We start from the raw sequence: 14829 nt of genomic DNA, 5'->3' as shown, positions 1-14829 counted from the left end.
TTCCGAGACTGCTTTACTGTTGCGAATCAAGTATCCATCATGGGAATGCATTAATTAATGTTGACAAGATGTTTCCTCGCATAATATCATGGTATCAATTCCTTTTCGCCTTGTCTCTTTAAATCCAGCAAGCCGACTTTTCTTGCTGCTAAAACTACACATAAAATACTTCAAAAGAAAAGAAGACAAAAAGCAGTGGCTCTGAACTATGCGGAGGCAGTCATGAGCCCCTTTTGGACTCTCAGGCATCGCTTGAAATCAAGTTTGCGACCTTCCCGAGGCATGTGCTCGCCACTCGCAATACAAAGCACACGCATCTTGGGGTCGTATCTGAGGCCAGTCAAGAGCTTTGGGGTGATAAGGAAGTACTGGCTTGAATGCTCGCGGCATGCGATCTCAACCATTCGCTCGTGCACCATTCGTTCGTTGCGAGGGTCCATGCCCTGATTGATTTCATCCACAACACGGAATGGCGACTGTGCCAGAGATTGAAGGGCCATAAGGAAGAATATGGTAGAAACAGCTCGCTCGCCACCAGACTGGCGATGTGCGGTCAATTGCTGTAGCGTCTCGTTTTCACTGGGATTGTTAGCTAAAGCGACCACGAGTGATAACGGGAAAGAGCAGAAGAAATACATACCGGAATCGAACCATGATGTCTAAAGCCCAGGCGTCAAAGTCATCTGGTTTGTGGATACGGACCTCGCCAGCACAACTGATTTGCTCGAAATTATATGCAAAGGCGTCGTTAACCTGGGCTACCAGTTCGTCCAGTCGAGGTTCCCATTTTGATCTCAATTCTTCAATTTCTTGGGTAATGTCGTTGAGCTTCTCGGTTGACCCAGCCATTTTGCGTGTCAACCGAGCAATTTCTTCAGCACGTTTCTCAAACTCGCGTAGAACATTGGGATTCGGCGTGTGCATGCACTCAAGTTTGGCCTCCTCGGCTCCAATATCAACTTGAATAGCCTCAGGAGTCCTTCCTTCGCAGAGGTCCGAGAACAGATCACGCTTTTCGGGTTCGCTGTCAATCATTCGTTGCACCGTCTCAGAAAGACGGTTGCCTTCGTCTCGGGCTCGACTGGCATCTTCAGTGGCTTGTTTTAACGTCTCTTTCTCTGCGTCGAGGCGTTCCATGATATGGGAGTTTCGAGCTATGAGGCCAACAACGTCGGAATGGGCTTCAATCCCACAAATTTCGGCTTCAAGAAGAGCCTGGTGCGCTTTTCGAATACTCTCGATTGTCTCCTTATGGCGGAGAACTAATTGAGCTCGGCGAAGGACGGCTTCATCCCACTCGTACCGAATCTCGACCATTCGTTTGCGTGCATCTCGTAAGGATTGTTCGTGAGCCGCTCTGGAACGCTCCTCAGATTCTAGACCCATGTCAGCACACCTAAAGACCAGTGATTTCCACCTTGTTACTTACCAATCTTTTCGGGGAGGGATTGCCACTTTTGATATTCCTTTTGCAAAGTGTTCTTCTCGGCCTTCAGTTGTGTCTGAATTTGGTCAGCATTTCGCGCTTTGACTGATAAACGAAAGAAAGAAAAAAACATATGACTCACAATAGCGTCGTGAATGTTATTCTTTTGATCCTCAATGGCCTGGATCTTGCCTTGTAACTCGCGGTACTGCTCCTTGAAGATATCCCTCTCGCCGTTCAATTCTAGTAGCCGCTTGTTCATTTCTTGCTTTTCTTGTCCGTCAACAGGTTGTGAGGTCCAGAATCTTCCCGGAGGAATACTTTTGGTAACGGCCGTCATCGCCTGAGGTCCGTACTCCTTGCGTCTTCTGACGATAAAAGATTGGTTTCCAGCTGCCCAGGAATTGACTTTACCGCCTTTGACTAGGCGGTCGTATTGAGCATCGTTATGATCCCGGAGGGAAACACCTGACTGATGAAGCCTCTTCTCAGCACACAGCATCGCTAATACGGGCTCTGGACCGTCGACAAAGTCGACTGCAAACCCATCAAGTCCTAACTCATTTGCTTCATCCAGGCTAACTGGCCGCTGGAAAGCGCTGAGTGGTTGTGCGCATGAGCGAATAACGACAGACAGACTTTGGACGCGATATAACTGGTCCGACAGCTTTTTATAATCGTTCTTGGTTTGTGTCGTAAAACATGTAAAATCGTCTGCTTGCAAGAGAGATTGTACTTGATCCGAATACCGTTCGTCCTTGATGGAGCAGCTGATCATAGGCGGGCCGAAAACCTCCTTTTCAAACACCTGCTTGTTTTCCTGTATCCAATCCCAGGCCGTTGCCAGATCGGGGAAATGTTTTCGCATGAAGTTCAGCTGCTGGCCTTGTTGAGTTTCCAAGGACATGATGTTGTCTTCAACCTGTCGGATCTCGTTGTTGATCGACCTGCCTTTGTTTTTAATGTCCTCGCGCTGCCCGGACAGTTCACGTTGCTCTCCCTCTAATTCCCTTTGTCTGTGTTCTTCTCCTCGCTACACAAGCGTTAGCATGTCACATCTGCCGTGCAGCAGAAGTCCTCACAATTTTTTGGTTGAAGTCCGAAGGATTAAACTTCTCAGGACGGTTTCTCAGATCAGCTTGCAGAGACGTGATCCTCGACTTCGACTGGGACAGCTCTTTTCTTTTAGCATCAAATCCCTTACGCTCCGCTTCGATGCTGTTTTCGAACTCTTTGAGATTCTCAGAGGCGGTGTTCGCGTCACGCGCTAATCTCTTGGTAGCATCCTCTGCCTCTTTCAAAGCAGCCTTCCTTCTCAAGATTGCTTCGTCAATGCGTTCAGCGTAGAGTTGTTTCGTATTTACCGCTTCCAGCGATGGGCCAGCATCGTGTTCGAGACGTCTCAAAGACCTTTCCGCTAGTTTTTTCCTTTCTTTGGCGTCTTTGAACTTCGTGCGGGCTTCTGTGTATTTGGCAAAGACGAGAGCTGACTTGAGGTTTTTAATCTGTTCCACGATCTCCTCGCGCTCTCGCAATCTGTCTACGTCTGTTTGGAGGCCTTGCTGTCGGTTTTCCAAATTTCTCAGGGTCTCTACGTCGACGTGAGTAGATTGTTCCAGCTCTTTCTTGTCTTTGTCAAGTTCTTGGAGTTGCCTTTGCCAGGACAGCATTTCTTCGGGGGCGGCTGCGCGTAGGGTCTCACGCAGGAGATCCACAGGTGTACATGCAGCGAACTCAACAACTCTGTCTTGAGGAAGAAACTGGCACAAGTTGTCCACTTGAATCTTGAGCTTCTGCATCAGTGCATGAATCCGCTTATGGCTGGTTTCTTTGCCATTTAACCACCACTTTTGAGAGTTTTGCTCTCTTCGAATCTGCACCTTAACAACCCAGTTCTGGGAGTCTTTCGCTCGCTTCTGTAATTCGATTTCTATTGTGGCAATGTCTTTTCCGTGCTTGACAAATTCCTTGACAGAGCCAGCACGTCCGAGGTGCTTTGGGCTGTAACCCAAACCGAGACAGATGGCACAAACCAAAGAACTTTTTCCCGTGCCGTTTGGGCCGACAACCATGTTCAGATGTGGTCCTGGAAGGAATTCTGCTTTTTCGTAGGTGACGAAGTTTTCCACGGTGACTCTAACGATAGCGCCTGGCTGGAAACCATTATTCATGTCGTGTTCACTCGATATGCCATTTGCCTGTCGGGGCTCTTTGTCGTCGGAACCGCGATTCGTGTCATTGTTTAGTCTCTGCCGCTTTGGGGAGCCGGTTTCGTGTCGGTATTCGTTGTTGTTGTCGGAATTCTCAGTATCTGATCGCCTGCGACGACGAGACGATTCTGGTGCCATGCCGGCAACAGGCAAATGGCGCCTTTTGAATGAAACAAATCGGTGCAAATGATATGTGATTGTATGCCGCTGTAAGTCAAACAAGACGCAGGCGCACCTTGTGGGCTATTCTAAGGACGCCGTAGGTGCCAAGGATACATAAATGATTGTTCGATAGAAATTGAACGCGCTCGAACCGCGTCCATGCGCGCCTGGCAATTGTGGCACTGATTTAGATCTAAAGTGGTGGGGTAACCTACCTGTTTAGAGGTATGTACGTATTGGCACTTCCCCGAAACCTTAGTACACCTACCATCACGGGTTGGGGGGGTTTAAAACATGCCCAGGTGACAAAAAAGGGCTGTCGACTCAATGTCATACTTAGATAAGTATATGGTTTGTTGAATTCTGACACCCTGTGCGTACCTTTGACAGCCAGTCAACAGCCTTAAATTGTCGCCTGGACATGTTTAGGTAAAAACCCCTCTTCCCCTATGGTACCTGTCTAGGTTAGTTAGTACCTAGACTACCTAGGTAGGTAGTAGGTAGTAGTAGAATGGGGCCTCAATACGGAGTACTGCGGCATCAAATGTAGCAACTCTTTGTCTTCCCACATGCTCCCATCCAACATTACCTATAGCTACCCGTGCAGTCAACAACACACGCTGTCATTTAGAACAATACACGGTCTACCTAAAGCAGTTGTATATTCCGTTCTGGCAAGTGAAGAAGCGTCTTTGTACGCTATAAACCTTAATCATATAGATACATAGTCAGATTACACGAAGGGTTATCATTCTGTCAATAATCATGACACTCATTCTTCACATACTAACATAGCCTTCACTCGACCAACTGTATACTAGCGTCGAAGTAGTTGACTAATTTATAGAGAGCATTTTATACATACATACCTCCCATTTTTGTCACACCAGCCTATCTAGCTTAGTCATTCTGGATGCCGAGCACCCCCTTTGAAAGGGAGTCAGACAAAAGCACCCCTTAAAATTCCAGTTCCTGCTAGGTGACTTCATCCGTCCATCTCGAATTGTTCTCCAGGACCGCATATCTGATGATTGCTGGAGGAAAACGGAAGACTATTCTCTGTCTGTTATATTGGCTGGATAAGAAAACAACCGACGTCGATTTGTGCCGAAATATATGTTGAGCGTGCTTCTTAACATAGGTACCTACCTACCCATGGGTGACACTACTCTTGTGGGTTGGGACGGCTTCCAGAAGTCTGGAGTAAAAAAGGGGTTTGCTGAGAAGGAATTCCGGCCTCCTCTGATCCCTGCTTGGTTTCTTTCACGAGGGTGTTGGTGTCAGCGTATGTTTCCCGACGTGGAAAAAGCTCCTCCATGATGTGGTATAGTTACCGACATCTTTGCATCGTCGGGTATCGCGCATCAGTTTCCAAAGCGCTCGAGTCATAATAGTATTGGCTATCCGTATGGCGTCTTGGAGAGCTGTTCGTCAAGTGCTTTTTGTCTTCTCCCTGCTTTGAAAGGACTGTGGCAGCATTCGCTCAGTCTTACTATTGGGCCATAGTCTCGAACAGCATAAAGAACTGGAATGCATCAAGATGCCTTGATGGGAGAGAAACCCCTCCATTTCAGCTTTGGCCAAATTTATTTTACCAAGATTCCCCACCATATCATACCTGAGCGTGCGCGGTTTGATAGTGGCAGATTGGCAGGTGTATGCAGGTGGCAGATGCCAGCCGAATGCCAACCAAATACAAGTATTGTATTCCAGCCTTTCTCCCTTAGCATCACTGGCACTAGGTACCAGCCTTGCTAAGCATCTCTCTTCACTGTCAACATCCATTGCATTCCACGTTGAGCAACTCCTCTCCCATCACCCCAACTTGACTTTGCCTCTTGTTTTGTTTCTTCTTCATCTGCGGTGCGGTGGCCTAGATCCTGAATTCTTGAGCCACTTTCTTTCACTCAGCGTCTTTGTTTCTCATCATTCCTTCTCTCGCTGCTCTGCCATCTTTCTCTCTGTCGCAAACATTGTACGGTTTGTTTGCTAGACACCAATACTTTACCTACCTACCTATCTATCCACCTCTCTCACTTGTGTTTGTGACTTTAGTAGCAGTTATCATAATAATCGACACCTCTACGCGCAAACATCATTTTGACATCCTCGTCATTTGGAAAAGGCTTACGACTGCGGGCTGCGAATACTATGTGCTGATTCACCACAGCCGTAGCGATCACAATGGCGGATATTATGATTTCGAATGTCCGCTCACCGTTATCTGAAGCTTCGAATCGAATCAACTCGAAATATCCCACTCAGGAAGCCCATCGATACAAACCACGCTACGACCGTCCTCCCGCGTCGACTGTCAACAATCCCCCACGCGCGAGCCATGGGCATCCCACTGCATACTTTTCTGGCCGACCTCCTCCTGTGCAACCACAGTCGACTGGCCAAAAATCACAAGGACAGCCTACGCTAAAACCACCCACTGAGATGGATGACGATCGTCGGCACTCGGCTGCATCTTATGATTCTTCGGGCAGCAGTCACAGCAAGAAGAACTACAAGACGCACATCGGCCCTTGGCAGTTAGGCAAGACGCTCGGCAAAGGCTCATCTGCACGTGTACGACTATGTCGCCACAACGTAACTCACCAGCTAGCCGCTGTCAAGATTGTCAACAGGCGAATGGCATATCTCGTACAGGATAGCAGTTTAGCCGCTCTCAGCAAATGGGATAATAACCTCCCGGACCAGATTGACGGCGAGATACGTGTCCCTATGGCCATCGAACGAGAAGTGGCCATTCTCAAGCTCATTGAGCACCCGAACATCATGAAGATATATGATATTTGGGAAAATCGCTCAGAAGTGTAAGCACTGCCTCTCCTCTTTCTTCCCCTCTGTGTACTGACAGTATAGTTACTTGATACTCGAATATATTGATCAAGGTGATCTGTTCACCTTTATCAATGTGAAGGGTCGCCTTAGTGAGGAAGTCTCCGTCTACTTTTTTCGACAAATCATCAGTGCCATCTCCTACTGTCATTCTTTCAACATATGCCATCGGGACCTGAAACCTGAGAACATATTGATCAGTGCTGACCTCAAAATCAAAATCGCGGACTTTGGCATGGCTGCTCTCCACCAAACTGACACTCACCAGCTTGCTACAGCTTGTGGAAGCCCTCATTACGCAGCGCCCGAGCTCCTCAAGAACCGGCAATATCGGGGCGACAAAGCCGATATTTGGAGTATGGGTGTCATTCTTTTTGCCATGCTCACTGCGACTCTTCCATTTGATGATCCGGACCTACGCGTTATGATGGCTAGGACGAAGAAGGGTCAATACGAGATGCCAAGTTACCTTAGCCCAGAGGCCGAGGATCTGATCAGGCGAATGTTGCAGGTCAACCCTGACCGGCGCATTACCCTCAAAGAGATATGGCGCCATCCTCTGGTCAAAAAGTATGCTTATCTCGACAATCTCGACGATCTCAATAGTCAACCTCCTGATATACGCAAGGGGTTTCAATACAGCCCCGTGCCCGCTAAAGATGTGGATTCCCAGCTGGTTCGCCAGCTGCGGTCTATGTGGCATATGTTCAGCGAGAACGATTTGAAACTGAAGCTCACATGCGATGAGTAAGTCCATCATGCCTTCTTTCTGCCCACTCTAACGCTAAACTTCACCAGGCCCAACGATCAAAAAGCTTTCTATTGGCTGTTGTATCACTACCGGGAGCAACAATTAGAAGACTTCAAGCCCGAAATTGCTCACTCAACGAGTGACTATCACCACATGAAACCAGGCACATGGAAGAAACGTGTGTCAACCTGTGAATTTACGCAGCCGAGCAGTAATGGTCATGGACGTTCCATATCACGGTTCACTGTCATCTCGAATGCTGCTGAGCCAGACAGAGCCGCCAGCCGCGAGCCTCTCCAAGAAGACGGTATGTTGCGATCTCGTAATTCCAAGACAAGCCAGCCAAGGTCGGATATTGATCGTCACGCCTATACAGACAATGGCTCTTACATCGGACAACCGAAACGGCTTCGAAGTGGATCAGGTGCGCGCCGTGGACGTGGAACATCAACTCGTACCTCTACCACAGGGCGCCTCCTATCCTCGAGAGGGTCACTGTCGTCCATGCACAGTAGCCGACAAGGCACACCACATACACGCAACGCGCGCCACAAACGAGGAGTTGACTTCACGCATGTTCGGAAGAGGTCCACTTCAACCAACGGCAACAGGAGTGGCTCTGTGCCACCTTATGTCACGGAGCAAGGATCTACCTACCAGCTCGAGATGGCTCGATCATTTACCCCAGACGTTTCAGAACTCCCAAGCACTGTACTTCCAAAATCCAAAGACAGGCATGAGCCTCAAGTCAACACAAAACGCGCTTCCAGTCAAGCGATGAGAATAGCATTGGGATCACGATATGCATCGGAGATCTTCAAGGAAGAACTGCGGCATTTCAGCAGCAACATTGCTAAGGATTGCGATGAAGCCTTTAAAAGCTCTTTGATAGAGGAAGATTCTATTGCTGGCTCACTTACCGAACCGGATAGAACCCAGTACGAGTCAACGCCCATATCTTTCACTATTGACGCTCCAGAAGAATCGGCTCCAGACATTCTTGACTTATCAGCCAAATCTTTTAGCAACCGACCCCTTCCACCTCTTCCCACCTCTCCACAAGGTCACGACGAACATTCGCTAGCACCGACGCCTATTGGGTCGCGGCCAACAACTGGCGACTCACACTTGGAGGAGTTGCGTGCCGAACAAGTCAAAGTTGCTCAGCCAGTCGTCCTCACGAGACACGCAGAGCGCCGAATCGTCTCCGCCCCGGCTTATCACCAGAAATCGAAGATGAATCTAGCTCTTCCATCTATCAACGAAACAGGGGCCATATCTAACGACAAGGCTCGTATCGTGTCAGCCCCTCCTCACACGCCGACAAAGAGAGGGGTGGATAGAATTCGTGGCATTGAATACCTTAGCCAAGTCGAGAACAGCATTCGGGTGGTACATTCACCAGGAGACGAGAGTCCTGTCAAGATGCCTGAACCTCTCAATGTGCGAAAGAAGGCGACTGAACCCCAGCAAGGGACTGCCGCTCCCTTGACTCAACGTCCCGGACCGGATTCGACGTCTCAACGCAGCGGGGATGGGGGCACGTCCGCAAACACAACATTGCTGGATCATTCTTCACATGATATTTCTACGGCTGTGAAGAAAAAGAAGACGTCCTGGTTCAAACGTGCTTCTAAGGCCGAATCTAACCACGGTCGAGAATCTGTCGACTGGCAAGACTGCAGCTCATACTTAACCTCTAGCGACGGCAAGCGAAGCGACTCTACTACAACAGATGCTCCCTCTAAGAAGAAGACATTCAACTTTAATTTCTGGAAGAGCAACAAACAAAGGGATTCCATTATGTCTATCCCAAGTGAGTAACGTTCCGTATTAATGGCCAAAATGCAACTGAATCTAACTTCAACAGAAGAGCCCGATGAGAAGGAAGAGCGTCCTTCTGTCGAGTTGAGTGTCGTTAGTAAGACAAACACTTCAACAAAGGTATCACAATCCAGGTGGCATGAGTCAAACTCCGGGCCAGTACGAAACATCGAGGTTAAGCAGAACTGGCTCGCGCGTTTGTTCAGAGTCAAGCCAGCGATAGACCACATCTGCATGACTATTTCTAGACGGCGCGCACGACAGGAGGTTACTATCCTCCTACGGGAATGGCGTAAGTACGGCATTCGGGACATCCAAGTAGACAAGCAAAGGAACATCATCTTTGCAAGGGTCGCAGATAAGAACTGTAGGTCATTCTTTGTAGCACATATCACTATGTACTAACCACTAACCTGACCTTTTAGTTTTGAACCTGAAAGAAGTATCCTTCGCAGCCGAAGTTATCACGGTGATTGAGCATGGCAAGAAGCAGCCACTCAGCATTATCCGATTCACGCAGGAGCGAGGGGCTGCTAGCAGCTTCTATCGGGTAGTTGACACCATGAGAATGATGTTTGAGACGCGGGCTTTAGTCATTTCTGACAAGAACAAGCAGAAGATGATGATCAAGACGCTCAACTCTTGAAGTAGAAGCTCTGGAGTCTCTTTCCAGTTTCTTTCTTTCAAGCTGTGCTAGTGAAGAACAAGTTAGGAAGGGGGTTGAACATTGACTGGCTATCGTCATGTTGGTTGGATCGTCATATCCATTACAGAGCCATGTACAATTTGTTTGTTGTTAGGAGTTGGATGTACGAACTACTGCTTTCTTATTCTACACTGTGTTGGGGGGACGGCTTGGGGAGTCATAATTTCCTAATATCCACATGGACTGGCGAATATTGGTGTCTGAGAAGGATTTGGACGATTGGGGGCCAAGTGTTGTCTTCGTTGATAGCTTCTCTCCCATTGACTCGCTCACACCCTTTTTACAATCAAGCAGCTATTTAGTTACTTGACAATCATATAAGATGAATGACCTTTTATTTTAATTTCTTGCCCTTGTCGTGCGATCTCTAGTGTTAGCGTAATTCAGGAGTGTTGAATGTCTGTAAGTATACCCGCAACCGTGCGGGTCTGAGCAAATTGATAGATTGACAACATTGTTCGGTGTTCAAAAAGCTCTCTACACAAATCAGCTGATGCATATATCCCTCATGCTGTTGCGTCGTTCATTCATAAGATTCGAAGTCACCTTCAACTCGTGGCATGAGATCTATGGTCAAGCAGGCGTAGTATGGAAGATCGCTTGAAAGTCATGCTGGCTCTCATGGTGTTATCTATTTATACGCTCTGTTATCTCTTATTCTGAAATAATCTTTTTCGGATTACGACATTGCCCTTGTGACTTGACATCACGCAACGTCAATGTGTAGAGAAAAAAGTGTTCATCATCTCTCAATCCTTCAACTACCTAGACAGGATTTGGGCAGGCAATGTCATGCTTATCTACCGCCACGCCATTTGCTCATACATTTTAACGAGCAATTTTTATTTATCGATACGATATACACCTCTCACTAAGATGTCAATGTTTGAACGCTAGTTACTTAATCTGAATCAAACGGCGTTCGTTTAACATCTACTGAAATGTAGGAGTAAGCTGACGATTCCAAGATGTAAGCAGCTCAAACTGTCGACGCTGAGCCCAGGTGAATATACTGGTATGCTGCCGGAATAGCTTTGCGGAAGAATCTCAATTCTGATACTGACTTTCAAATGCAACGCTTAGCAACATGCTTCAATGAAGAGACAAGAACAATTGGTTCCTTATGGTGTCTATTTGGGTGATCAATACACAGTCGCATGGTTCGGATATGGAAAACCAGAGGGAAATGGTTCACCGTTACCTAACATCATCGAGTAATCATTGCTTGAGATAATTGACATATTTCTTTACATGTGCCTCATTCCTCGGCGGTCGGATGTCGGTCCGAAATGGTAGTAAAACGCTGGGGTATTCGGACGATGGCTCCGGAGTTGGCTTATAGAGATGCTCAGCGGATAAGGAAGAAGAAAGTCCACCATTGTCATGTTAATCCACCTTGTTAGAAATCATGGCTTTGTTTTTGTTTTTTTACCGAGAGTCTACTGTTTTGGATTTTGGAGCATCTCGTTTCTTTTCGCAATGATGGGAATTCTCAAAGGATACAAATAGAGGCGCTCAGTGTTCTTCAGGCATACAGTAGCTGCTTCTCGAATATCAGGGTCCACGGTCGAGAGTAGGTGGGAAAGCATAGGTACCGTAGTTTATTGGTATCTTATCCTCGGCTCGATCGATACGGCGGTTCGGGGGACAAGGCCGACAGTATTTATCAAGCTATTTCGGAATGCAGCCGAGGTCCAAAGCGCGTAGCATTCAGACTTGTGAGGTTTTTAGAATGATAGAAAGTGAATTGCGACTACTCGGTCGAAAACCGAGTCAGAAGTCCTGAACCATCAGTTCCAATTGCCAGAGGAATGAGAGTAGCCTAGACGATGCAGTCATTGTTTGAAATAGGGAGCTACCCTGATCGTGGGTACCTGGGTTCAGCAAAAGGCATACATTGAGGTGCCCACGACTGACGCCAAATTTGGTGGGAATCCGTCCATCTACAAGTACCTTTTTCAGTGATCTAAGTACCTCTCCACTGGTGTCATCACGGCACCTTAGTAGTTGGCCACCGTCTCTCCTTCCCCACAAGCTGTTCGTTCTTCACCTTGAATCTTGAATCTCTTAGTGTCAGATCTTGTCTACTTTGGTAACTGCATCGAGCCCATGAGCTTCACTCCTTCCACCCGAGCCAGGTCGATGGCTACCGATTGGGGCGGACGATGGCCGTTCGTTTTAGCAACCGAGTTGAGACCTCACTCAGTATGGGAATTGCATGTCCATCTGCTGGCATGGCCGTTCGTTGTTGTAAGAAGCGCTGCAGAGGTCAATCGCCTACTATTGGCAACTATTTCGTGACTGTATGCGGTGCGCGGTTCCATTTAATGAAGAACCTAACCGGCCAAGCACTGGAACTCTCGGCTTTCAATGTACAGTACGAGGTGAGATGGTCTCGGCGTTACGTAGAATGATTTCATGGGGATGACTTTATCTTCCCCAGGTCCGGTGGTGCAAGTGAGGTGGAGACACCTCTCGGCTGTAGTCCGAGGCACGTTCCGTGTTTGGGAATTCGATATGCGGAGCACAGTTGCTTCAGTTTGAACGCCTCGAGACTATATAACATCCGTATTGTGATCCCCAAGTTCTTTCGTTCTATACTTTATACCTAATTCCTCATCTCTCGCTGCCCGTTCTTACAGTGAGTCCGAAATCCAGCAACATCGACTGCAACTTCACGGCAGCTACCACACTTCTTACGCGTGCCTGCATTAGCATCTCATTGCCGGAACCATCGTCACTCATCTCAACACGTGAAAAAGCCCTTTGGAGTATATCAGCCTCAACCCCTCATCACTCCCCGGCAAACTACTATACATCAATTCATCTCACCAGCAACCACCTACCAAACATAGTCACAATGGCTTCTCTCGATTCTGTCCTCCAGGGCGTTTCCGTTTCTGGCAAGGTTGACGAGATCCACCGCAAGATTCTTACCCCCGAGGCTTTGGGTTTCCTTGCTCTTCTGCACCGCTCCTTCAACGAGCGACGCAAGAGCCTACTTGAGCGTCGCAAGGCTCGTCAGGCTGAGCTTGATCGAGGTGTTCTACCGGATTTCCTTCCTGAGACCAAGCACATTCGTGAGAACCCCACATGGAAGGGTGCCGCTCCGGCTCCCGGCTTGGTGGACCGTCGTGTTGAGATCACCGGCCCCACTGACCGGAAGATGGTCGTCAACGCACTGAATGCCAACGTCTACACTTACATGGCTGATTTTGAGGGTAAGTCTTTCAATTCATGACGCGACTAGTGTTTTCTCATGGATTCGATATTCGAGAGAAAATTGTCGTATAGATTGGTTACCAGCTCACTAATTTTGTCATCAGATTCAAGCGCCCCTACTTGGGACAATATGATCAATGGACAAGTTAACCTCTACGACGCCAACCGTCGCCAAGTCGACTTCAGTCAAGGACCCAAGGAGTATAAGCTTCGTACGGATCGTAAGCTGCCCACTCTGATTGTCCGTCCTCGTGGCTGGCACCTTGAAGAGAAGCATGTCACAGTTGATGGCGAGCCTATTTCTGGTTCTCTCTTCGACTTCGGTCTATATTTCTTCCACAATGCTTTTGAGACGCAGCGCCAGGGCTTCGGTCCTTACTTCTACCTCCCCAAGATGGAGAGCCACCTTGAGGCACGTCTTTGGAACGATGCCTTCAACCTTGCCCAGGACTATATCGGCATGCCCCGAGGTACAATCCGAGGCACTGTCCTTATTGAAACCATTCTTGCTGCTTTTGAAATGGATGAGATTATCTACGAGCTCCGTGACCACAGCTCCGGCCTTAACTGTGGTCGGTGGGACTACATCTTCAGCGTTATCAAGAAGTTCCGCAATAACCCCAACTTCGTCCTTCCTGATCGTTCCGCTGTCACCATGACTGTTCCTTTCATGGAGTCATACGTGAAGCTCCTTATCCAAACATGTCACAAGCGAGGCGTTCATGCTATGGGTGGCATGGCTGCTCAGATTCCTATCAAGAACGACGACGCTGCAAATGACAAGGCCATGGAGGGCGTCCGCGCCGACAAGCTTCGCGAAGTCCGTGCGGGTCACGACGGTACCTGGGTTGCCCATCCCGCTCTGGCCAGTATCGCTACCGAGATCTTCGACAAGCACATGCCCACTCCTAACCAGCTTTTCGTGCGCAGAGACGATGTCACCATTGGTCAGAACGACTTACTCAACATGAATGTCCCTGGTACCATCACGGAAGAAGGTATCAAGAAGAACCTCAACATCGGTCTCGGCTACATGGAGGCATGGATCCGAGGAGTGGGGTGTGTTCCCATCAACTACCTTATGGAGGATGCTGCCACAGCCGAAGTCTCTCGCAGTCAGCTCTGGCAGTGGGTCAAGCATGGCGTCAGCACCGCTGATGGCAAGCGTGTTGACAAGTCCTATGCTTTGAAGCTCCTCCAAGAGACAGCCGATCAGCTTGCTGTCTCTGCCCCCAAGGGAAACAAGTACCACCTCGCTGCGCAATACTTCTCCGGCCAGGTTACTGGTGAGGACTACGCTGACTTCCTTACGTCGTAAGTGCAAACCATACTCCTGGCATCTTGTGTGATCATATCGCTAACTGCTGTAATCAGGCTTCTATATAATGAGATCACTCAAGCTGGACCTCCTAGCCCTGCTTCGAAGCTGTGAGCGGAACCAGAACTAGTAGAGAGAACAAAACGGATATGAGGAGTGTCAAGTCAAGCGTTTCATAATTGAGTGCATTGTATAACGAAGGGTTTCTTCCCGGGCCATGGTTTTAATGATATCATACGTTGTTTTATCGTTGTATTTAGTATCCACAAATTGGAGTCCACCTATTGAACATAACTGCAACCTTTATTGTCATAACTGATCTCAAATAAAGTCTGATATGAAGGAAGATAATGAACGTCATCG

The 14829-nt window shown here is 48.1% G+C and overlaps 3 protein-coding genes across 3 annotated transcripts; 2 read left to right on the top strand and 1 right to left on the bottom strand.

Moving 5' to 3' along the window:
• Positions 1-206: 206 nt before the first annotated feature.
• Positions 207-3774, bottom strand: FPOAC1_004829 (uncharacterized protein; the record flags this gene model as incomplete). The annotated part of the gene is made up of 5 exons (XM_044849367.1): positions 207-579; positions 641-1376; positions 1430-1502; positions 1569-2459; positions 2509-3774. 5 exons carry the CDS (start codon positions 3772-3774, stop codon positions 207-209), a joined length of 3339 nt encoding a protein of 1112 aa, XP_044708077.1.
• A 2208-nt stretch (positions 3775-5982) lies between these two features.
• FPOAC1_004828 (uncharacterized protein) lies at positions 5983-9866 on the top strand (the record flags this gene model as incomplete). The annotated part of the gene is made up of 5 exons (XM_044849366.1): positions 5983-6620; positions 6670-7392; positions 7444-9212; positions 9267-9587; positions 9646-9866. 5 exons carry the CDS (start codon positions 5983-5985, stop codon positions 9864-9866), a joined length of 3672 nt encoding a protein of 1223 aa, XP_044708076.1.
• Positions 9867-12786: 2920 nt separating this feature from the next.
• On the top strand, positions 12787-14580 carry ACU9 (Malate synthase, glyoxysomal; the record flags this gene model as incomplete). The annotated part of the gene is made up of 3 exons (XM_044849365.1): positions 12787-13147; positions 13253-14462; positions 14523-14580. 3 exons carry the CDS (start codon positions 12787-12789, stop codon positions 14578-14580), a joined length of 1629 nt encoding a protein of 542 aa, XP_044708075.1.
• Between the last annotated feature and the right edge of the window lie 249 nt (positions 14581-14829).

Source organism: Fusarium poae, chromosome 2, assembly GCF_019609905.1.
Source record: "Fusarium poae strain DAOMC 252244 chromosome 2, whole genome shotgun sequence".
NCBI lineage: Eukaryota > Fungi > Ascomycota > Sordariomycetes > Hypocreales > Nectriaceae > Fusarium > Fusarium poae.
The sequence above is the reverse complement of the archived record's forward strand: the minus strand, read 5'-3'. Positions and strand labels throughout refer to the sequence as shown.